Here is a 26,107-nt window from a genome sequence, read left to right as displayed (position 1 = left end):
ATATTTCAATGTTTTGTCTGTTATTCCGGATGTAGTCAACGAGAGCCCAATTTACATTATATGCGTGACATCGTCGGCATTTATGTAACGTAATTGTCAGTGGACGGCATCAAGTCCACATCATATTCGTGAGTAACGGGATTCGAGTCCATATGATATTCGTGAATTCACCTGCATCAATACGTGATGTAATTGTCAGTCCATGTCATATTCGTGATTTCACCTCCGTTTCAACGGCTGTAATTGTCAGTAGTCGGGATCCCAGTCCATATCATATTCGTAATTTCACCTGCATCAATCCGTGATGTAATTGTCAGTAGACGGGATCCCAGTCCATATGTTATTCGTGATTTCACCTGCATCAATACGCGATGTAAATGTCAGTAGACGGGATCCCAGTCCTTATCATATTCGTGATTTTTCACCTGCATCAATACGTGATGTAATTGTCAGTAGACGGGATCCCAGTCCATATCATATTCGTGATTTCACCTGCAGGTCCCGCCAGCTGTAGCTGCTCCTCGTGTGTTTATTCATCTGACTGGTCCGACAATTACTCATCGTATCTCCGTTAATTCCATCGGAACTGATGTTTATATCAGCAACATTCTCAGATCATTCAAAGTTTGAAGTGGAGTTTGGTTTAGAGGCGAGGGAAGTGTTTGTGTATGGCTCCTCGTAATGATGTGGCAATCAGGCACTTTGGCAAAATAAAACACATAGCCTATGTTTACCCCCCATGTCTCTGTGGGAGGGATTGTGGCCACACGAGCCGCATATGGCTGCGTCATGGCTCTACATCTGCTGGGTGGTTAGCCAGATACACCACCCCTGCGTCCTACCAGCTGTACACGCGCATCGTGGGGCTACCGAGCTACTGACGGTTTCAATTTACTTGATATTCATATCTCTACTGGTATGTCATGGCACTGGTTGCCTCCTCAGCGTCCATGTTGGACGGCTGGAGGAAAAAGATACAACCCAAGAAAGTAAAAAACTACAGAACTCGGTATACATGTAATGTAGACAGGCCAAAGTTCACATGCCCCCTCTGAAAAAACACACCTTATGTAGTAGCGCTGATGTCTGCATAACCAAATCTCTCATGTATGTATGCAGAAGTAACCAGAATGCAGTTGACAGACTTAACGACTAGATCTGTGTCGGGGTGGCAATGACGCATGTGTCAAGGTACTAGATCTGTGTCGGGATGGCAATGATGTACGTGTCAAGGGACTAGAATTGTGTCGGGATGGCAATGACGCACGTGTCAATGGACTAGATCTGTGTCGGGTTGGCAATGACGCACGTGTCAATGGACTAGATCTGTGTCGGGATGGCAATGACGCACGTGTCAAGGGACTAGATCTGTGTCGGGTTGACAATGACGCACGTGTCAATGGAATAGATCTGTGTCGGGATGGCAATGACGCACGTGTCAAGGGACTAGATCTGAGTCGAGGTGGCAATGACGCACGTGTCAAGGAACTAGATCTGTGTCAAGGAACTAGATCTGTGTCGAGGTGGAAATGACGCACGTGTCAAGGGGCTAGATCTGTGTCGGGTTGGCAATGATGTACGTGTCAAGGGACTAGATCTGTGTCGGGATTGCAATGACGCACGTGTCGACGCTAGACAATTTTGAAAAGTATACTCATGGATAATAACATAATGGTGCAAATAATTATGAATATTTAGAAAATTTCATTAAAACTCCTCCAACATGTTATTTGCTTGGACAACCGGCAGATGTATGACATATATTACACTGAGGCCGAAGAAACAAAACGGACAGGCTGTAGTTACACATGATAACACCTGATGGGGGTATGCCATCATCTAGAAGGGAAGAAACCAACCGCAAAACTGCGTCCTCAATTCTGAAGTGTTCCTATTATTCATGAGTTCCATGAAAACATATCCGTGTAATAGATTGTCTATGTGATACTTTTACAATCAGATTCCAGTGTAAATATAAATACATCAAGGATACTTTATATTGGCAATTACACATTCACTTTAGATAAATGGCTTATGAGAGGGGCTGGTAAAGCGCCGTGTATATTCCACGCTGGTATGATATCGCAAAACTTACGGGTCCGAGCTAATGCAAGCCACGTTTTGTACTTTCCTATACATGCGTGTTGGACTATTGAATTAGGAGTGTAGGCGGGAGTTATTTTATTTTAGATCAAGTCAACATCCATGTTTACATCTGATGCGTTACACTAAGTAAACACTGAATTAAGGTCGTATGTTTGAGGGAGTTAACAGGATGAATGATGGAGCGACGGTACATGTGGGTTGGATGTACCGCTAATTCACCTTTCCGACTGGATAGACGCATAGGTGAGCGCTGATGCGTTATCAAGACTGTGCGCATCTCATCTGGATTGAGTTTGGGTCCAGGCTGACCTTTGAGACGGACATGAACAAACACGAAGGAAGAAGTTAAGTTGAGGTCAGTGGTGCTGTCACTGATCACAGAGGTCAGGGACACATATATTTAACTACTGCCAGCGTTGTCCCCAGAACTTACAATCATCGTATAATCGTATCCGAAGCTTACGGTATACATACAGTACCGTTGTCGCCAAAGGAGAAGTACTTAGTATAACGCGATGGATATGAATTAAAATAAAAGTCAAATACATAGACGTTTCATCCATGGGCGCCATTAAGTATAAATAATAGAAATTGTTTAAACTAATCGAAAACCTTGAATATTTCGTGTTTCAATGTCCTTCAATCGTTTAGGGATAGCATCCATGTTGCCCGGCCCTTTCGTGACTTTCAGACACAAAAACAAATTCGCAATAACATTCACAAATTCACAATTACTATCCCAAAGTTGTCTCAATCACTATCGTCATTAAGTTTCAAGTCAAGTTCTGTGGTTATTGCCTCGTACGAACGACTAGGACCATTAAACCGTACATATAATACACAATAGTCAGAAGAACGTACAGTCAATACACAATGACCATCACATCGTATAGACAATACACAATGACCATCACATCGTACAGACAATACACAATGACCATCACATCGTACAGTCAATACACAATGGCCATCACATCGTACAGACAATACACAATGACCATCACATCTTACAGTCAATACACAATGACCATCACATCGTACAGACAATACACAATGACCATCACATCGTACAGTCAATACACAATGACCATCACATCGTACAGACAATACACAATGACCATCACATCGTACAGACAATACACAATGACCATCACATCGTACAGTCAATACACAATGACCATTTCAACATGCAGTCCATGCCACTTTCTGGCAAATGCCTGTCAATTCACTGACTCTGACACAATGCAACATAGATCACGATCATACTGTGGAAATACCCCACTGGGGATCGAATGGGTATCGGGTGGGGATCGGGTGGTCACAATGGTTACTGAGTATGAACAGTGGTTAGTTTAGGGAAGGGAACACAAGCGTTTGTTATTGCTCAGTTCCCGACTTTGTAAATCGTTGCTCACACTATCGACCGGTGGTTTGTGTAGTTAGTTTGACGTATTGCATTGTGGGGCGTAAATACACATTCAGGCAAAATCTTTAAAAATCGTCAACTCAGTTCTTGAACCTATTTCAACGACATTTTTTTTAAAAACAGATCAGTGAATCGAAAAATTCAAGCCAGTAGGTTGGATAAAATTTACAATTTTAATTTAATTTTTTTATTTTCCTAAAAATGTTAAGAGGGTATTGAGCAAGAAGGTAGAGAAGAATAGGGCTTCGTCATAATTCGTTGTGTTTTGAAGTGTTTAATTAAAGTATTTAACATAATATATTTTTATTGATAGCGACAGTCAAATTTAAGCATTCCACTTATTCTGGTCCGTGGCATACTTAAAGGCATTTTATTTTTTTCACATTTCATTTTTTTTGCGGATTCATAAACTTAAAAAAACGCTATGTGTTTGTCAGGCACATAAAGACATCCCGACCTTCCTAAAACCAACCCAGCAAAAACGTTCTAAAAGTGATTAACAGATCTGGGGGTTCCTTCCTGTTAAAACTCAAGTGATGCTATCAGCTGGAGAGTAGTAAGATGTCGAATACAATACCTCTTCCCCCGAGCGTCAATCTGCCTGGTACCACCACCAACACCGCCACCAGTGCAACCACACCTGCAAACAGGAAAAAACTCATCATGACACTGTCATCTGCGATACCCGCGGCAGCTCGTTCCCCACTTAATGAAGACTGTATCTGCGTTATCGGTGCGCTGCGCACACCTACAGTGATGAAACATGACATTTACTTAGCCTCTACACGAGTCTGTAGGAGAGGGAGCTTGTTAACATGAACAGCCTGCCCCTCACTGCAGCGCAGGCCCTCGACTGTCACAGTGAATCAGCCTCTCTCACCTGCAGACTCCACATGGCGTACTCATCGCTGATGGAATGGGAGAGGGGGTGGGGGAGGGGGTGCGGGTGGGGTGGGTGTATATACGTGAAACTGTATCGTATAACACTCCTTCTTCCTAAAAAGTTACCTTAGACCATGTAAAGTTGAAAGAATGGTTCTTTTTCGTAAGGGTCTTTTGAAATATGTAACGTGAACGACTTTTCAGGACGTGCACTATGTTTTACTTTTCTGGAGTTTTGTTTGTTTATTTCTTTGTTTGTTAATTTCTTTGTTATTTAACGCCGCACTCCGAAATATTCCATCCATGTGACAGCGGTCTTTAAATAATCGAGTCTGGACCAGACAATCCAGTGAGTGACATCAGGATCATCGATTTTCGCAATTGGAAGCATTCTCTCCGCCCCGGATACAACCGGTCTACATGCTGCATCCCCGGGGAGAGGGTCAAAGGTAGAAGGAATGGAAGGGGATCGGGTGGGGTGGGGATGGTGGGTGGTGGAGGGTGAGCAACCCCTCCGCCCTGCATACAACCGGTCTACCTGCTGCATCCCCGGGGAGAGGGTTTCGAGGGATGGGGAGGAGGAGATACAACCTGCGTCAATGCAGTAAAAGACCACAGCAATTTGTTCCAGTGGCAGTTAGCGAATACAGCAAGCAGAACACAACCCAATCAATTCCATTAAACACCGCGGTAGGTGAGACGCTTACACCCATGTCATAGAGACGAGCCTCTGAACTTTATGGAGTCTAGCGCCAACATAACAGATAATGGCAAAATGTTGACATGTAAAACAAAACTGATGATCAACCCATCCCAGATGAGCTCTAGAAGGAGATGGCAGGTTATGGACCCGTTCTGTGCAAGAAGAAGCGGTCAGCAGTTACCCCACGTGGTGAAGTGGGCCAGTCATTATGTCTCACGTCTTTGATCCCGGGCTATAATCAACTACGGCTGCGTGTACAAGACTGTAGTACTGTGCGCCAGCTGAGGGTCTTATTCACGGTGTCAGCGTGTTTACACAGTAATCTCCCCCAGATGGTACGTCGGAACCGTCAATGCATTACTCGTCACTTGCTTCATAATACGACTGACGTCCCTTTTTCCATAACCTGCATGTCTTAGAATCCTGTCGCAATGTGACATCTTCGTCCCATTCCAGAAAAACACACCAGAAAGAAAGGGCTTCCTAAACAACCAAGTTCATGCTCAAACGCCTCTCAGGCTATTCTTGTTGTAAACCAGATGATAATTTGCATGGGAAGAGAAAGAATAATATATTACGTCGATGGATGCATTTTGTAAAAAAGGTCTTCAATGTCTAAATTATCATCTGCTACTTTGGTTTTTAAAATGGCAGAACCGACACGTCCTTGGAATGGTAAATATTATTCTTTAGATAGAAAGAGAAGAAGAGCGTGGCAGCAGTTTTTAGAGTGGAACTATGTTCATGTTTGATAGTTTCTTTGAACCTGTTTCACGTATCATTAGGTACAGTACATTATTATAGAACGTTAGCCTTTATTCGTAATCCATATTTCGCAATAAAGTCGCAGTGATCTTTTGTATATACTGTAACCATGGTTTTGTAAACATAAGATGGTATTACTTTCCGTTATCGTTCGTTCAGAAACTTTGGTAAACTCAGTTGTGTATTCCTGTTCAGTGAAGTAGAATTCGGAAATACACAGAACATGTATACGTTGTTGTTTTTCTGGAGTCGTATTTGGCTGAAGATGGGGAACCCACACCGGTTGTTTGTGTTACCTGCGCATATCCCTCTGGCTATCTGTGCAAACAACGATGGTCGTGTGTGTCAAATAAACACACACTCCGGCACTGAGAGTCTTAAGAATGGCGGCGCCGAAATTCATTCGGAACACACACGCTGGACATTACTCTAGACGCATGACCGCTGGCCGACGGTCTCCGTATGCATCGTTGTCTTCAGGGTGCAATTACCATAAAAACTCACTGAAGCAATAAATTTGCACTTTGAATTATATAATTTCTTTGAAGCTCAAGTATGTTTATTAGTCGATGAAACGGCTTCAAAGTGTCGTAATGACGTGCTAAATTCCTCATTGAGTGAGTGAGTTTGGTGTTAACGCCGCTTTGAACAGTATATTCCAGTTATATCACGGCGTGTTAGCTTGATGGTGGAGGAAAGCCCGAAGTGATACATGCCTTTGACCTTTACCAGGTTGATGAAACCAACGAGCACGGGTATGGCGCTAACAAACCTAGAAACATAATCAGGGTAAACCGGGATTTGTACCCGTGAGTTTAGGTTTCTGGCGTGCCCAAGGGACGCAACCGCACATGGAATTGCAGCGACTTTGATGACTGTGCTATCTGACCTTCATGATCTCTGTTTCAATAGTCAAATTGACTGACCATTGGTCAGGAAAATAGGTATAAGATTAACATTCAAATGACCATAAACACATCAAATACGATTATTACTCTCGCCGAAATAATTGCTAAGACCTCATTTTTTCCACTATCAAGCCATAGATGAGATGAGGTGGGTTGGGGATTAACGTCATCTAAAGATTATTTCCCTTAAATGGTGACGTGCATTTGCGTGTGTTCGTGTGTGCTTGTACTAGTCCAGGCGAATGTTTTATAGTGCTATCCTACAGAGATACCATGCCGTAGTTTAACATGGACGTCCCACCATATGATGACTCAGAACCGACCAGTCCTTGTTACGAGTACCAACTTTTAACGTCTTTTAGCGTTTCGTCTTTTGACTTAACCAGGAATAGAACCACCGACGTTCCGCTCTCCTATCAAACCTATACCACTAGACGTAGGTTGAATGGAATCGCTTGAAATGTATCAGCTAAAATTCACATAAATGTGAAGTAACTTTTCTGAAACACTTCATTAAAAAAGATGACACATTTTTCTAATTGTTAAGTTACCTGGTTAAAAATTCTATAGCGTACACGCGTGTTTTACACGCGCCGCAAAACCCGCCATCTGGTTTAATCAGCTACAATGAGCTGCATCTACCACGCGCCAATTAACCTATTATCGGCAGCCGTGTTCAGACTGGGTTCTGTATTATGCACCTTATTACCAAGATGGCCAACTGAAGTAAATCTGCTCCTAGGTGGCGCTCGCATCTGCCGTGTATTACACCAAATCTCCACACTGCACCTTGACGAGCCCGACGAGGCAACACAGCCGCATTGTGACTGGACTTCTGATGTTGGCTTTTATTGAGTAAAATCAGTTCCTTATTGCTTAAATTGCTAGATAAGATAAGTTAGTTTATCTTGCCAGCATTAGGACGCACTCTCATCTGATCGGGAACAGCTGTGGAACTACAGACCTGACTAGTCCTTGCCGCAAGCTATGGGTTGTTTGAGAATAGACACACAGTAAATATATCATGAAGGTTTGCCTATGATAACACTACTACCCATATCATCAACAAATCTGTAAATAAGAACCAGCATTGCAAACATATGTAATGACTGCCCTGGTTTCAGGAGGAGCATATGCACCTCGTTGGACGAACCCTTGCTGTCTTTATTCGCAATGGTGGACTGAGAAAAGAAACAGTCTGGTTGTAATTAACGCAGAGCTATGTAAAAATACATCTTAAGATATTAGGTTTCATAGATGGACCTGTGGATCAAACCCAATCTATATCTGACACCAGATTGTCAAAACACGCACGGGAGTTAAAGAAAAGTTTGCTATTTCAAACCTGCAAAGCAGTTATCTACAAACATGACAGGTTGTTTTTTTTCTTCTTATACACATTGGTGTTTGTTGTGAGTTTAAAGAGATATATCATTACCTTTGCAACTGTAATTAGCTGTAGGGAAACACTATACGATGCATCACCCGCATTTTACTTGAAACTGTCATCACAATTCAGAGCCCAATATCACAGTGCAATCTCATAAATACAAATTTTACTACATACAGTCATGCCTAAACACCATACTACACGAAACAATGCATACCTCGTGATCTTCATTGACTAAATATGTTCTAGGCAGGCCCCGAATGTGAATAGCCCTCAGCTGGCCAGCTCTTGAGATGTCAGAGCGGAATACCCATGGCCATACTTCAACCCACCCCCCACTAACACAACAATGCTGACATCTCTCAAACCATTCCCCGACGATAAAATATTCTCAATAGGAGAACGACGACCATTTCGCAATTCTTACCCACAATAAAACCGTTTCCTGTGCCGATGCCCCCAGCGTGAACTTTTACATAATTCTTGATTCGCCCTGAATCGCTAATCTCTCGACAAGTCGTGAATAAATCACATCCTAAACATGCTCCAACTGCCATTGTGCGAGGACTCCCCTAACAACAAATGGACGAAAAATGAAAGTTGAGACTCTGGAATGCCACGAAACCGAGATAATTGTTATGACAGCATCCAATTGTTTTCGTTTATCTTGTTTTCTTGTGTGTGCCTTGGTCATATCGGATGGTAAATCCGTTTCGGGCAATCTATCATCCCCCAAAACCCCGACTGTAAATATCCATCCTACAGGGTTCCAAACAATTACTCACGATAATATATTCAATTCATGAATGATGTTTTTTCCCAGGTTCAAATAAATAGGCCTCTGTATATATTCTTTGGCCAATTACTTATTAAGATTAAGCGGGCGTGTCCGTTTCTCAGCATTCCTGTTTTTCAAATATTGTAACTATTTCCGGTGAATGCATGGTGGGAAGGAAGAATGGTGGTTATGTTTTGCTGACTCGGCAATATGTCGATAGCCTGACTCGTAGTATTACGCAATGTTGACAGAAACAACAGTGCTATCATGTCATCAACCCTTGGTTACCAGGGCAACACGTGACGCGCAGGTACAAACACACGATAACATCGTCTGGGGGCTTCCTGTCTGTTCCGTAATGCTTCCATTGAGTCCATAAACGTCACGAATGGTTGATAAATATCATACATAAACATCAAAATAATGCATACGACTAAATGCTATCGGATACGTACAGCAACCGTAAATGTTAAACCCATGATTTATACATTGATAGTCCCGGATTCAGATGTAAGCTGTGGCATTTATAGGCTGAAGCAAAACAAGTGTATCTTTTGTTTCTGGTCACTCGCGAGTTGTTTTTCCCGGTTTTAACAACAGGACAAGGGGATATAACTCTAAATATACTCACGTCGGTATGGTCGGTATGGTGACGCTCTTGATTTGTAGACCCAACTTTGATATACCAGTCATGGAGAAAAATTCGTTACCGCATCGACTTAGAAGGAAACGTTATTGTAGTAACAGTGTTTTCTTGTGAAGTTTGTTTAATGAACTGCGGCGGTGGGGGTAGCCTTGTGGTCAAAGCCTTGGCGCATCTCGCCGAAAATCCGGGTTTGATTCCCATGAATTTCTCAATGTCCATTCTTGGCGACCCCCGCTGTAATATGGCTTGGCTATTGCAAAATGTGATGCAAAACACAAGTACCTTACGAAAAACTGTTACATTAATTTTAAAGCATATGGAGTTAAAGCTGAAGAAAACGATAACGTCATCATCTCTTGTCATTCGCAGTCCAGATTTCAGTGTTTGGTTGGTGTTAATTAAGGACCTGGGAAACAGTCTCTGTGTCATTAGGATGATCATGATATACATAATACAATTTAGGTTAGTCGACAAATGGGTTTGGAATGACTGAATCAAAATGGCTTGTACTGCCAATTGTACTGTGCCTAGTTAGTACGTTGTTAAAAGGACTTGAAACTAAACCCACAAGAACTGACGCGATGTTTAAACATTGACAAGTAGTACTGGATTTTGCTATGATTTGAAATCACTTATAAGGTAATTAAACAGATTAAAGTTATTCCAGTTCGATTGTTCGAGGACATTTGAAACGTTTGAGGGGGCACGGGTGGCCCAGTCGTCAAAGGCACCGCTATTCGCTGTGCAGAGTTGCGTCCCTTGGGCACGCCAGAAACCTATGATTGTGGGTTCGAATCCCGGTTCGCCCCGATTATGTTTCCAGGTTTGTTAGCACCATACCCGTGCTCGTGGGTTTCACTTGGGGCTTTCCTCCCACATTAAGCTGACACGCCGTGATACAACTGGAATATTGTTAAAAGCGGCGTTAAACCCAACTCACTCATTGAAACGTTTAATTTTTTGTGTTTTCAGTTTGGTAAAAGTTTGCTGAACTGGAAGTCATTATTCCACCAGGGACGACAATGTAACAATGAGGAAGAAATAAGCCTTGACTGGAAACAGACATCCGGTGTTTATTCCGGGAAAGTGTAGGTGCCAACAGTTAAAATATTGTTGGTTCTAAACCCGGTAGAGGATCTAGATCGGTGACTTGGCTGATTGCGTGTCAACGTGCCCTGATGGTGTGGAGAATTGCTCATAATATCAACCACGGGTTTGTCTCCTCCAGATTTGAGTATGTATCGCCCGCCGAGGTAAACCTTGAATTGAGACTTATAACCATCATTCCTAGAACAAACCAATTTTCATTTAGTCAAGCTTCCGTTTTATTAGACTAAAATTTAGTCCCCTGAAATGAAGCCATCTTATTTCAAAATATGTGTCTGCAAAGTAAACCAATAGAACCCAAATAGAGCCCAGAACAATGCTTAAGAGCTGAGGTAATCTAGACTTGTCAAACGATTCTAGATTTGAGTTGACCTTTTTTATATATTCTCAAGGTTCTGGGAGACAGACGGCATCCTGCGACTGTGGTGGTGTCGTTATCCCCCAGCTATGCACCGTCTTGTTAAAAAACAGGGTTTATTACCATGATAATACGGACATGGAACGATTGGTATTTGAATCGGATGTGCATGGAGCGGCATATTGGCAACAGCTGCAGAGTCGGGGAACAGCTCCATGCACTGTTTCTACACACAGGTCTGTTTTTGTTATACGCTATAGGTACCAGCCATGTGTTGAATTGAGGATGCACTTAAACCTACATTAGTACAGCCTGTGGTTTGGACGGGTGACAGAAAATAATATTATTCTGTTGACATTGTTAAACGTGTTAGAACAGTTTTGACATTCCCTGCGACAGGGGCTAAACCGAAGTTCACATTAATTCAATAAACGATGCATTAGATTAACTTTCAGTGCATCTAGATCCATCGCCCCGCCCTAACATGTTTGTTTAAGTATATTAACTTACTTTGTTGAATACTTCTATATTTATTTATCTCGCAAACCCACTTACGTATGGGGCGGTGGGGTAGCCAAGCGGTTAAAGCGTTCGCTCCTCATGCCGAAGGCTTGGGTTCGATTCCCCAAATGGTTAATTGCCCTATGTTTAAAGCCCATTTCGTGATATTGCTGGAATAATGTTATAAGCGGCATAAAACTTAATTCACTCACTCGCTATAATCGAACATACATTACACATTTTTCACGTATAACCCCTTCCTTATGCACCCCTACAATACTTTATGTAAATCATCTTAAATATAAAATTGTATTTGAAAAGAACGAGTAATTTTTCATAGTTGTATGAAATAATCTACATTTTTAATCAAATGAGACATTTTTAATCAAATGAGACATTTTTTTAAAAAAGACGTTTTTTTCCACGCATGCTATCATAAGACAGGTGTAGCAAACATGCCAATATTATCACAAACATATTTTACAAGGGTTAGATAATGCTGTTTTTGTATCAACGTACAAGGAACTTTATAAACCACCGCGATTGATTTTCGCAGTTATCACGCTTATCTCCCTTGATCTTCCATCATAATACTACATCATCAAACGGGGATGTAGCCTTCTGGTATCAGTGCACATGTTACTACGCATATTTCTCTCACACGGGAATGTATACATGCAACATCCATCTCGGCAGGGAGGGGCGGGGCGGCTGAAATGCACACCACTCATAAACCACGTGGAAATGTCAGATTGAAATTGATTAAACAAAGGAGGCGGATCCTGTACCAAAAGCTGAGATATGTAGTCCTGTTTTTGTACACACACAGCCCGCTGAGCATGCGTAATTCTTTCCATATGGAATTCGGATCGCATAGGTTTAGTGTGTGTATATTTTTCGTAGGCCTACATAAATAATGAATAGTACTAAGGAAATAATTCAATTAATAACCTGGAATCTTGTTTCAGATAAGGCTGTATTTTTATGATAATCATAAGGAATTCTAAGGTTATTAATAATTTACGTGAGTAAGTGTAGTTAAATGATACATGCTATAACAGTCTTGCAATATTGAGGCTGCATCATATGTACCCATAGACGCTGAAACCCCTGGAGAAAATATGCACAGCAACTGGGAATGCTCGCTAACTGATTTGCACACGTGTTAATGGTAATACAGCTAATATATTTGCCCATTACAGGTAAGACAGAACAGCGATAGCTAAATCTTGAGAACGGTATCGGATCCCGGGGTATGTTGATACAGACAAGTGCTCACATCTACAAGTGTTCAAATTTACAAGGGCTAAATTCTGTAAGTATCGAATTCTACAAGTGCTAAATTCTGTAAGTGTTGAAATCAACAAGTGCTAAATTCTGCAAGAGTTAAGTTCTACAAGTGTTGAAACCTTCAAGGTTTATAAAAGCTTTGGATTCAACAGTGTTGAAATGAATAAATACTGAAATAGAAGCGTTGAAGCCCACAAGTGTTGAGAGTTTCAAATTCTGTAAGTTTTAGCTTCAAGTGTTGAAATGAACAAACGTTGGAAAGGAGAAGTGTTGAAATGTACAAGCGTTGAAAAAGACATGTATAATAAATGAATTCTACAAGCGTTAAAATCTACAAGAATTGTCTACATGTGTGTTTCAGCTATTACTCGTGATCTGTGTATGTTAATATCCTGGCAAACAACTGTTTTAGAATCTGGGACAACAAATCACTACTTGAAATGACGATATTTCATATGACTAAATGTTAGTTTAACAGGATGGAAGCTCAACTAAATGAAAATGGGTTTGTTCTAGGAATGATAGTTAAATCTTCGAGTTATCCCGATGCGTTTAAATTGTTTCACAAAGGTCAGTGTTTTCTGTGGACCAGTTTTAAAACCCATTTGAAATCACATGTCCTTCGGTCCAAATCACTGCGCAAGCATAAAAAAAACCAAATCACTCTTCTGGAATATTGTTTCTTTACATGTATCAACTCTGTGGTGGCCGAGTGGGTCACCCGTTCGCCCAACTCGCCGAAGACCTGTGTTTGATTCCAATATGGATACAAAGGTAGAAAGCCTGCTGTAGGTGTCACTTGTGATGGTAACGCTGCAATACATAATACAGACAACACCCCCTTCCTGGTCTAGTAGATAGAGCGTCTGCCCGGAGGGAGGAAGGTAGGTGGTTCGATCCCCATCCGCGTCGTATCAAAAGACGTTAGAAGATTGTACTTGTTGTTACCCTGTCTGGGGCTTTGCATTAAAGGGATAAAACAAGTACTAGTCGGTTCGGGGTCAGTATACTGTGTCTGAGTGGGGGTATCCTTGTTAAAACTGCGGCATGGTATCTCTGTGGGCTAGCACTATTAGTACAGCAAGCCACAGCCACACACACACGCACGCACGCACGCATATCGCTATGTAATTGAAATAATCTTGAACGCGACTTTCAACCCCATAAAAACCTCCCCTCACGAAAACCCATTCACTCTCATGCTGACCTACAGTAAGTCACCATTTACACGCGAGTAACTCGCAGTCTGTCTGTCCCACAGCCGCCGAACTGTATTATTTCCCTTTTCGCCCACCCCTTACTGTAATGCTATAGCTCTAAAATAAGCAAGCCTAGATTTTTCACAGGTTCCCATTCTCCCATCTCACTGGGGCTCCTTTTCAATTAAAATGGTCTTGCATTTGTTTCTATTAAAATTATATTAAAATTTATATATTCAGAGACTGAACGCTAGTCTAGAGTAACTCGTTACGATACATGTAATTAAAAAAATGCTGGGAAGAAATATGACTATATGTTTTTTTACTAGAAGGAGTTGTAGTTCATGTACTTATCAAAGTTCTGTATCGGCTGTGGAGATAGCACAGGGAACAGCCGTCACACCGCTGTCCTGGCGAGGGACACGCGGGCGCGCGTGTTCTGATGGTATACGTCGAGTGCAGGTTTATGCGGTAGATCATTAAGGCCACAAATCGTTTATCTTGAATTTTCAAGATAGCCAAATGACCTGGTCCATATTGGCTTCCGTATTCATAGTTCCATTGCCAAATATGACATGTAAATAATGTAAATAACCGAGCTTGTATCAGCCAAACACTTAACGACCTTGGCCCCATGCAACTCATGGCACGTGGAGATGGATGGTACCTGAGATGAGATCAGCGATGTATCAACATGATTTAGATTCATCGTTATTAGTTATATATCCGGGGTAGAAACATCTTCCCGAGGCAAGAGAAACAGTGGAAACTGGACTTTTATAGTCAGTTAACTCTCTTGCCTCGGGAAGATTGGGTAGAAACGGTCTTCAGCTGCAGCAACCCATGCTTGCCGTAAAAGGCGACTATGCTTGTCGTAAGAGGTGACTAACGGGATCGGGTGGTCAGACTCGCTGACTTGGTTGATGCATATAACCCTATTACAATTGCGTGGATCGATGCTCATGATGTCAATCCTGGATTGTCTGGTCCAGACTTGATTATTTACAGACCGCAGTTAAGTAGCTGGAATATTGCTGAGTGCGGCGTTAAACAAAAGAAAACCAAACAAACAAACAAACTTATATTTCCTGGGATGGTGGGGTAGCCTGGTGGTTAAAGCGTTCGCTCGTCCCTCCGACACCCGGGTTCGATTGCCCACATGGGTAAAATGTGTGAAGCCCATTTCTGGTGTCCCCGCCGTGATATTGCTGGAATTTTGTAAACCCATACTCTCTCACTCACGCATACATCGAGATGTGGAGAAGCCGGTATTACGTCTATATCATGATGTGGATGAGCAGTCTTTACATTTCTACCATGATGTAGAAAGGCCGCTTTTACTCTTATATACCAGTATACATTATTATTTTTTCATTACCTGTATCGTTATCTATCGTGTAGTTGTCCGATTTTCGATCACGAACGTTGATATTACTTAATTTCGTTTATCCGACATACTCGTTAATCCGACATAATCATATGCAACCAACCATGTCGGATTAACGGGACTTGACTGTATATTGATGTAGAAAGTCGGTTTTACTTATAGATATATCTATATCACGACGTAGATGGGCCGAGGAAAATTGTGTAGTTTCCCAGGCGTGGTAATGCGTCAGTCTGATGTCCAATGGTTCCCGTGGGAGGCCACCTCTACGCTTTATGAACATGTCTGATGTGAAACACGGCGTTAGATGTTTTTATGTATGTTTACATATAACCCGCAACTAACGCGCAGAACCATACTAAGTTCGCAAAGTACATTTCCCGCATCAGTTCTGGACCCGGCTTGTAGGATAATTAACGACATGCACGTTTTACATTTCATGAATATTTCGTTAACAGAGTGGAAATCTTCACAAAATGTGAAGCATGACCGTGTAGGCAATAAATGAAGCGGCGAGACCCCCCCCTCCCTCCCGGATGAGGCTCAGTACACCACCTGCTGTAGGATGGGGATTGGGAGGAGGGGGAGGGGGGGACGGGTGTTCTCACCTGTCACCGGCCATTGATGGCACTGGGAGAGCTACGAGGAATCCCATGCGAATGAACCGGATGTATGTAAAGATAAGATTTAACATAAAATAAATTCAAAGCATGCATGTATGCGTAATAAAAAACCGCATCCAGGGCGTCTTTTGCGAGTCCGTTGTTTTGTTATGTAAAACGCCCAAGGTCCTGCCTAACGTGTATGTCCATGTAACAGAGGTTTTTGCGAAGGATGTGTTTGGGGAGGGGGTGCTGGTGGGGGTTGGTATGGTGATACCAGTGTAGATCTCTATACAGTTTCCTTCCCCCTATATGCACAGTCTTCACCCATTCTGCAGGAATATTGAAACTTAACGGATCTTGTAGGACCGGGGTGTGTCATCTCGAGGTGAATTCAAAGTCTCCATTACATGAAAAGGTTTAAAACATTTAAACCAACCGAGAGAGTGAATCAGATCTTACGCCGCTTTTAGAAATCGTCAAGCAATATCATGGCAACCGACACCAGAAATGGCTTCTCGCAGTGTACCCATATTGGAACACAAACCCAAGCCATTGTGACGGGCGAACACTTTGACCACACGGCTACCCAAAGTCCCACTTTTCACACTTAAGACACTGTTTACAAACTGAAAAACTTGGAAGAAACATTTTGGATGATAGATAGAATTTCACCCTCGTGTCTTAAAAAAATGGTATCAAATGTATCAACACAGTCGATTAAAGTTAAAAACTCCTCTGGGACCACAGAAATCAGTTTCGTATGTAAGAATATCTACATTCTCATCCCAATTGTACGCGTATCCGTCACAGATATACGTTGTTACATGAACAACGCTCCGCTCTGGTAGCGCTGGGTTGTTCTATATATACACACGAAAGCCCCGATCTAGCCTGTGCATATGTGGATTTTCTGTAAGGTGCATTTTACATACACCTTTACTATGTATCCCGATCAGCGTTTGTTGTACATGTTTAGGGCTGCATTGACTTCAGAGATGTTGGGTTCTCTGCATTACAATCATCTTTAAACTCGTTTTCCGCCATCGATGCGCTGTGAGAGATTTATCATGTGTAGAGAGGGTTTCCTTTTGATTCTATTTTTAGCCGATACTTGAGTTGCGAATGTGCTTATATTCGTACGTATGAAGAATAACGTGTCAGATTTTGACATGTTATTCTACAAAACGTGCAAAAAATGCATAACTCATTATTTACATTTCAATGACCTTTCACCTTCATAGCATAGGAATTGAGCCGTGGACTATCGTTTCGTTGTTTAGATGCAGGCAGGCTTCGAGGACCAACTGCTATTTTATGGAACTTGACGTGATAGTTGACGTCGATTAAAAGATGGCGGCGAAGACGTAAACAATGATAAGGCATCACGTGATTCCAGTCTTAACAAGTACCTACAGTTGTCATAAATGTTTGAACTTTTGAAATGTTTCCCCGAAAACAACCTGTCTGTTTTTTTACCATTACATGAATCGCAGACACCTGAATATCTCGTCAACCAGAACCAGATTCCGAGCAGCTGATTTACGGACATGACGTAAACTAGCGCTGAGAATCCCCTTAAGGGCCCTGTGAACATGGATTATCAAAACCCAGATAGGTTGCAAACGGTCGCCATAAAACAGACCGAGGTGAGAAAGATTGTTGGTGACGACAGCCTCACACGGCTGATGAGAGACTTAAAGTATTGTGGAAACTTAAATACCACATCGACAGCTGCGTATGGCTTCTGCACAACTAATTGTCAGCTCATGAGGCCACTCGTGTAGGAAGTAATCGTGTAATGAATATAGCATCCCTCACCGCGGCCATTATACCGATCTGTTTGACCAGCGGAACTAATGGGGGGAAGCTTCATTGCTTGTATGTGGTCTTGTGTACACCTTGCCGCCCCGGGATGCGCGTATCACTTCTGGCTTGAAGTACTGATCAGTTCAATTGAAGAGTTTGTGGTGAGGGGTGTAATTTTACGTCGAGTTTAGCATCATTGAAGCAACATCACGGCTGTGGACACTGCTGAGCAGTTACGGACATTACATCCGAGTTGAACCATTATGATAACGTAATGCTATTGTCCTAGTCCTGCACCATGACCGTGGAATATATTCATTTTATGAAAAAATAATAATCTAGAAATGCATACAAAAGCAAGTCTAGCCAGCTCAAGCTAGCTCTGAAATCAGCATAGGGGATTGTTTTATATTTTTAGTCAAGAAGGATACTGTATAATATAAGATTTCAGAGACGAAATGTTAGTCTACTATTGTCCTTGCAGTTGATTCTGAACCAGGAATTCACTTGCTATTCTAAACGTGCATTTTAAAGAAGTAAAACTGATTCAACTATGGGTCATTATTAAAAAATATAGATAAATTATATATCAACCATGTCATAGCTTACGCCAGAGAAATCACTCGAATTTGTTTTTTCGAAAGTAGAATCAACTCTACTTCCGGAATCAATACATTCGAGTGATTTCTCCATTACTAATTAAACCTTGGTCTGTTGACGTACGTCAATGGGTTGACAACGGTATGAGGATCTATACCAAAACGTCGCCTTTACATCATTAAAGAAGTTGTTATCCACAAATTATGTCTTCTTCGTCATCCGTCAACTTCTAAGTAATGGCTATCAAACAATTCAAAATGTATATATCTTTTTAATAGTAAGACACCTTCAAATGTTGTTTTCCCCTGTAAATTGAAACAATTATTAATGATTGCAAATATGTTGAGATTTATTCGAATACCTGACTGCGAAAGTTGAAGATTGAAAAGGCGAAATTAACACGGTCGGGAACAAGTTTACTAAACACCGTCACTTTTCGTCACTGGCATCGCGTTCATTATTGTTCATTCATCATTCACCACAGAGGCCCCTTAATACAGTCTGTCGGGCCTAGGGTTTGATCCCGAAGGCAGAAACAGAGATTTGTTTTTCTTTGGTCTTTGTTTCTGTTTCAGTGTTATTCTGAAGGTATTCAGTATCCACTCAGTCCGATGGCAACTATTTTCCATGAGAAGATGTTCATCACGACCTTGACACCATGGAAGCTGATAGTACCCCCACTGGGAAACCAGTTCCAGCCAAAACACACAGAGGAAACAGAATTGTTCCACAGGGACAATTAACAATGCACAATTCTTAAAACTCTTCAAACGTTAACCACACACAAATAATCATCATCATTAACAACAGCAACAAAATAAACAATAAAAAAAACAGACGCAACAACAACGGTCTTAACAACATCAACACGATAGGAAACAACATCGTTATCAATATCAATAACATCATTCTGCTTAGACCATTACAGCAGCTAAAGTAGGTTTTGAAAAGCCTTCTGTAAGAAGTTTAAAAGAATGGTAATTGGCATCTAATTTCAGGAACATGGCTGTGTTTCTTGTGTCGGTGTGTCGATGTTCCGATTCGTATTACCGAGAGCGCCCATTTATTCTATGTGGGGGAGAATGGGTGGTTATTCGACTTGCACAAGTCTCTAAGGCAATAATTATTAGTTTAAATAATAATTTCTAGATTCTGTAAACAATAAGAGGATGTTGTCACTATGAAAGATTGTAATATCCGATGATCTAGACTTGCCGATTATGAGGATAGATTTAACATGTATCCATTGATTTATTAGTCAATACAGACCTGGAGCAATGCTTGGTGGTTATGATTGCTCTTGTTCCATTGGGAGATCACAAACAGAAGCACTGGCATTATTTAAAAAATACGTTTTACTGCTGACAACCATTATCCCAAAGCCGTTGTCACGCCAATGTTTCTCAAACCCAGTTTTAGCTTGCGTAAACAGAAGCAGCTTGAATAAAAGAATGTACATCCTTGTTTTAACAGTTTCTTGGGAACAGATTTATATAGGTAGCATCGTGGTAAGCTCTTCAGTTATACAATATGCCTCCCTAGCTTCAAGAGATCGACATTGCACTTGTTTGAAGGAGACAATTTCAGAACACGAAGCAGGCCTAAAATACGTTAACTACAAAAAATGACCGAGGCTGTATTTGGCTTTGGGTTGAATTACAGGATAATGTTTGGGTAGCATATTTGTGAGGATAAAAAGTTGAGACTTATTTTATCGAGAGATGGGTAAACGTTATTCAACATGCAGAGGGGGTTTGATAAAGAACATAATGCTATAAAGGAACAGACAAGGATTTAACGGTTTGCGGCTGTGGCCACAATCTTCATCTTTAGACATTAACGACACTTTACGCAGGAGCGTGCACGTGTCATTAACATTTGTGTAACAATTCACCGACATTCTGTGGTGATTCTATGGTCTTAAATGGACAAATTGTAATGCTTTATATTTTGAACCAACGGACAGTTGAGTTAGCTAGTGGTGTACATGTTTATGCATATTGATTGGTCGTTTATTTGTAAGTGAGCCGCTTTGAATAGTATTCAGTTATATTACCCCGTGTCAGCTTTATGTGGGAGGAAAACCTGAAGTGACGCCGGTCTCTGACGTTTACCACTTTGGCGAAACCCACAAGCAAGTGTATGGTGCTGACAAACCCAGAAACAATCAGGGCAAGTCAGGAATTCGAACCCACCACCATATGTTCCTGGCACGCCTAAGGAAGGCAACTCTGTATAGCGAATTAGGCCATTCATGAATGGGTGGATACAATGTGGTGAAAGAAAAAGGAATTTGATATAATCAGCTAATTTAAATTGAATGTGTTTTGTGAAAAGACTTTCGAAATTGACTTGTTAATTTGAAAACAGTTATGAATATCGTTCGGCGTTTAGGCCAGAGAAAACAACTGACAGTAGTGTCATATAAGGAAATGCTGTTGAAAACGTAAAATATGAAAGCATCAGTTTCATAGTTATTTGCACTGTGCAAATATATGGAGGGCTAAAAAAAAGGAAATCCCAACATGGCAGCTTGTCTACAATAGATATCAGAATATACCGAAAGCAATGCGACGGCCTCTTTGGTGTAGCCGATCGAGCGTCTGCCTGTAGAGCGGAAAGTCGATGGTTCGATCCCATGGCCGTAATACCAAAACACGATCAAGGGTGGTTCTTGTTGTTACCCTGCCTGGCGCTCGGTATGAAGTGGATACAACAAGGAGTACAATGTGTCTGAATTGAGTATCTATGTAAAAGTAAAGCATGGCATCTCAAAGGGCCAGCACTACAATGTATAAAACAGGCATTAGTTCGGACTTGTAAGAGTAAACACATGTGTATGCACGTCGCTATATCCAAGTAAGTGCAATAACCTTGAACACGACGTCCAACCTCATTTCATTTCACCTCGCCTCGAAATCAATGCATTTCTATATATCACATACGTGACGCAACGGCAATACAACCATAAACAATCGGTCAAGATGAGGATAAAGGCTTCATTTTCAGGGTATGAGATATAGTTTGCGTCACAAGGTTTAGTTTGTGTACACGTAAACTGTGACGTCATAGTTGTTGGTGCGCCTCAATGAATGGGGCTTTGTTGAGTGTTAAATCAAACGATCTTAGGAGGACGAAATATGTCTGTATCAGATTCAGCTGGAACCACACATCTGACACTCAACAAATTTGAGTAAAGAGTCTTTAAAGACTAGTTTTGATCAAATGTTAAGTAGCGATGCTTTAAAAATAAATAAGTTCGGTTTTGCTTATTTTGTTGTACGATAAATTCAGTTTCGGTTCCGAACTTTTAGAGTTTTATTTCCAATTTCCCAGCTGCATTGTCTGATGTCATACGGTATGACGATTAGCGAGGTCGTTCGTGATCATGGGTTGGACATCAGGAGTGAGTGAGTGAGTATGGTTTTACGCCGCTTTTAGCAATATTCCAGCAATATCACGGCAGGGGACACCAGAAATGGGCTTCACACATTGTACCCATGTCGGGAATCGAACCCGGGTCTTCTGCGTGACGAGCGAACGCTTTAACCACAAGGCTACCCGACCGCCCCGTTGGACATCAGGAAGTAACGGAAGCATTTTGGTAGAATTGTTAAAACATAAATATAATAATAACATAAAGTTCGACCAGCCTACTCATCTTTTTTAAAGATAGTGATGAGAACATTTCTATATGGACGTTCTTACCTTACCATCTCAAACTACATGTATGTTGTTGTGCAGGCTGGTAGGAAGACTGAAGGTTTCCAGCACCTTCACTTGATGAATGAACACAAAAACTAGTGCTATAACCTGTCAAGGTAGCCCGCCATGCTTGGCTGCCATCACCTCGGCGTGTCTCCTGCGTACAGGGAACTGCCACCAGCATAGACAACAACGTCCGTTGCGTAGCAACACTTTTAGTTCACAGCAGCCAAGCATGACGCGAAAAAAAAGCAAGATGGGAAATAAGAAATGGTTCAAACGTTGTTAATGTCTGTCCTGGCATTGATGGTCTCTGTTAACCTGAAAGTAAAGTTATATTGTCTCTGGAACAATACTGAATAGCTTTAAACGTTCCATAAATAGACCATTCTTCCACGTTTGCTGTGTCTAATAATATATCTGCATCGTTTTTATATCGGAACATAATAATTCAGTTTGCATGTCTTGAACTGCGTTCAGCCGTGTGTCGCATACATCAACCAGAACCGGAATAAACAGCATGGGGAGAATTCATTGTTCGCAACTGAAGGTATTTGCGTGTATAGCTTTTGTAGAGCTTTAAAAGAATGCATCTATTGGTTCATCTGTAACGCAAACGTACGCTAATGCTTATCCCATGATATAGATCACTAGAACATACGTATATTGTAGTAGAGCCGTAAGACATTCCGTGAAGAAATTGAATCGTTATCAAGATTGTATGAATTACCAAATAGCTGGGGCAATGGTGAATTCGCAATACATACATGTTCCTTTATATTAAGGAACTTTTGATTGAGGTTTCATGGCAACACAGCAACAGCATCCCAGGTAGGTGATGCCGATGAGGGATTTTATATGTTGTGCCTTTATGTTGTGATGCAATCAGGTTTTAGGCAGGACGAGCGGACTTCATAGGTCGGCTACTCTGCAACCGTCATAACATCCAGTTTCACCGGTTTAAGATTACGGACTTGAGTGTATGGACATTTTTTCGGATTGTTCAGGTCGACAGAGCTAGGGATGTGTCGACGTATCAGTGATGTATGTCGTAACGTCACCAATACAACATCTTCGACATCAGTGTCCTTCACCTCATACAGGGCCTTCAGCCAAGGTGGTTACACTGAAATATCACAACACTTTAGTCGGCGAAACATGACCCTTTCCAAACTTGGAAGTACATGAAAAGAACGCCCATTCCAAAGTTGCCGTGCGTGAAACGATTTCCAATTTCCAAACGTCCATTATTTTCATTATTTTAATATTCCCGAACACCTCGTGTCACCCCGATAGTATTTCATAAACACGTGTTTATGATTAGGTCGAAATCCGCGTACATTGGACTCTCCTGACCTCCTCTCCTGAGATTTCTCCTGATCATGGAAATGGTTTTGTCACCTTTATTTGCACAAGACTGTAGCGTGTTATCAAGGTATGATGCTGACATACCAACAAACATAATCAATATGAACCTGGGATTCGAACCCGCGACCAAATGTATCGGGTACGCTTAGGGCGCAACTCTGCACAGCGACGGTGTATTAACGACTGGGCTAACCTCGTATACGACCAGACCCGGCATAGATGTAGCAAGAGGCATCTTCAATGAACCTTGTTCTATAAGATCGGACAACGACACACAAACAGCCAAAGACATCTTAGATGGAGCCTACCGCCTAAAGTTCTTCTGTTGCAGAGGGTATTATAGCTAAATGCCCGCCATGGACGAATCTAGAGACATCATCATTGAGTCTACATACTAAATCCAAGGGGTAGGACAAGACACACAAACAGCCAGAGACGACCCGTGAAGATTCCGGGGTAGAAGAGGTCTTACGCAACCCATGCTTGCCATTAAAAGTGACTATGCTTGTCGTAAAAGGCGACTAACGGGATCGGGTGGTCAGGCTCGCTGACTTGGTTTGATGCATGTCATTGATCCCAATTGCGTGGATCGATGCTCATGATATTAATCACTGGATTGCCTGGTCCAGACTCGATTATTTACAGACCGCCGTCATATAGCTGGAATATTGCTGAGTGTGGCGTTACGCAACAAACCAACCAACCAACCAACCAACCAACCAACCAACCAACCAACTAACAACCAGAGACATCTTCATTGAGCCTACAGACTTTACTTACACTGCTATACGGTAGAGCACGACACACACACCGCCTGAAGTTATTCTGTTGTATACGGTATTACACTTGCATATTTACATGGAGTTATGTCCGCTACGGATATTCTGTTTTACAGTCCAAAGGTATGCCCCCAGTGAGTGCTGGTGAATGACAAGGATGAGTGACATGTTTTAGTGAGAATATACCTCGCCATCTCTTCCTAAAATAACATAAACTGTTCCACCTGCTTGTTATTACGACAAGCTGCAAACCGTTAGGGGGACCACGCGTTTACATTTCACATCTGACAGCCACTGCCATTCCCCAGCCGTGTGTTTGCTGTTGGAGCTAACACTAGTGGAGAAGTACCCTGCCTCCAGCGCTGGCTGGCCTGGTTGCCTGATGTGCACCGGGGCTGGGTGGGTATCGGTGGAGTGGTGGCTCGCTCGTGTCCCGTCGGGAGTTCAGGACGGCCGAGGTGAGGGTGGGGTAGATTTAGATGGGGTAGCTTGAGATGGGGGGTGGGGTAGATGGAGGTGGGGGTGGGGTAGATTGAGATGGGGTTTGGGTAGATGGAGGTGGGGTGGGGTTGATGGGAGGCACGTTTGGGTAGATGGGAGGTGGGGGTGTGGTACATTAAGATTGGGGCGGGGTACATGGAGGGGGGTTGGTGTTGATGAGGTTGGGGTAGGGTAGATGGGAGTTTAGGGTGGGGTAGATAGGAGGCCAGGCCTGGGCCAGGTCTTGGCGAGGGTAAATTTAGAGTGAGATTGCGTTTGACTAGGTTTGGATGTTGGGAAGACTGGCGTTATTGTGTTCTGGTCGCAGGGGTTGGAGTTAGGGGGTGAGGGGTGATGGGAGTTTCGGTGGGGATTGCGAGAGTTGGGGGTTTGGTCTGGATTATGGGTGGGGTGGGTTGTTAGGAACTGTGTCGTGGGTGGTTGGTGTTTTTTAGGGGATGGTCGGTGGGTGGCGATGGTGTCGTTTGTGTCGCAAGAGATGAGTTTGGTAGGTGGATTTTGTGGTTGGAATTTACGGAAATATGGGCATGGGTCGTGACAGTTTGGCTGAAACATTGGGTATGGAGTTTAATAAGGGGTGGGTTGACCAGGATTAGGTGAGACGGTATGCAACATCCATGCAGGGTCACCTGAAACGAGCTTCACACATTGTACCCATGTTGGGACTCGAACCCAGGGCTTCGGAGTGACGAGTGAAGCCTTAGCCATACACAAGGCTAACCCACCGAGCCAGGACGTACATACAAAATGCACCTATACTGCTCATCCCGCCAGGAGAGGTAGTCAAGGCAGGAGAGGTAGTCAAGGTTGCCTGAGGGGAAAGGGGAAGGGGGGTGGGGAGAGCTGTCAGTTACATAGTGTTCGTCTGTACACACCCACCAGGTGTAGAGATGACATGGTGCTACGTGGAAGCAATCCTAGACTCAGTTTTGTCAGTCAGGCGATGAGGTATTGTTGTGTACTCTGACAGCAGGATACATCGCAGAGTGGTGTTCCCTTACTTATGTAATCAGTCGATCCCGATTTAGAATAAACGGTACTAACTAGGTAAGATGAAACCAGGTTTATCCGGACGATACCAGCCAAAGAACGTGTCCGGTTTTTAACGTCTCCGGATTAAAGAATCAGAAATACACTTTAACACGAAGTGGCGGATCCATGAGGAGGCTCTGGTGGACCGTGGACCCCCCTTTTTAAAATCCTGGATCCGGCTCTGGTAAGGGTCGGGTGGTCTGACTGACTGTATCCAGACAAAGGGGAATTGGGAGCCAAGTAGTCGAGTTGAGAGAGAGGCTGT

The 26,107-nt window shown here is 42.4% G+C and overlaps 1 protein-coding gene across 1 annotated transcript in view; it reads right to left on the bottom strand.

Annotated features, from left to right (window-relative positions):
* Window positions 1-26,107, bottom strand: part of LOC139449407 (neuropilin and tolloid-like protein 2) — a 74,562-nt gene that overhangs the window by 15,748 nt on the left and 32,707 nt on the right. Inside the window, exon 2 of the mRNA XM_071230781.1 lies at window positions 4,110-4,172. Coding sequence (XP_071086882.1) covers window positions 4,110-4,172 — 63 coding nt within the window. The remainder of the gene's footprint in view (window positions 1-4,109; window positions 4,173-26,107) is intronic.

This window comes from Haliotis cracherodii, unplaced genomic scaffold (genome assembly GCF_022045235.1).
Source record: "Haliotis cracherodii isolate W230 unplaced genomic scaffold, xgHalCrac1.p SCAF_10, whole genome shotgun sequence".
Taxonomy (NCBI): Eukaryota; Metazoa; Mollusca; class Gastropoda; order Lepetellida; family Haliotidae; genus Haliotis; species Haliotis cracherodii.
Note: the sequence above shows the minus strand (reverse complement) of the source record. Positions and strands in the feature narration are given on the sequence as shown.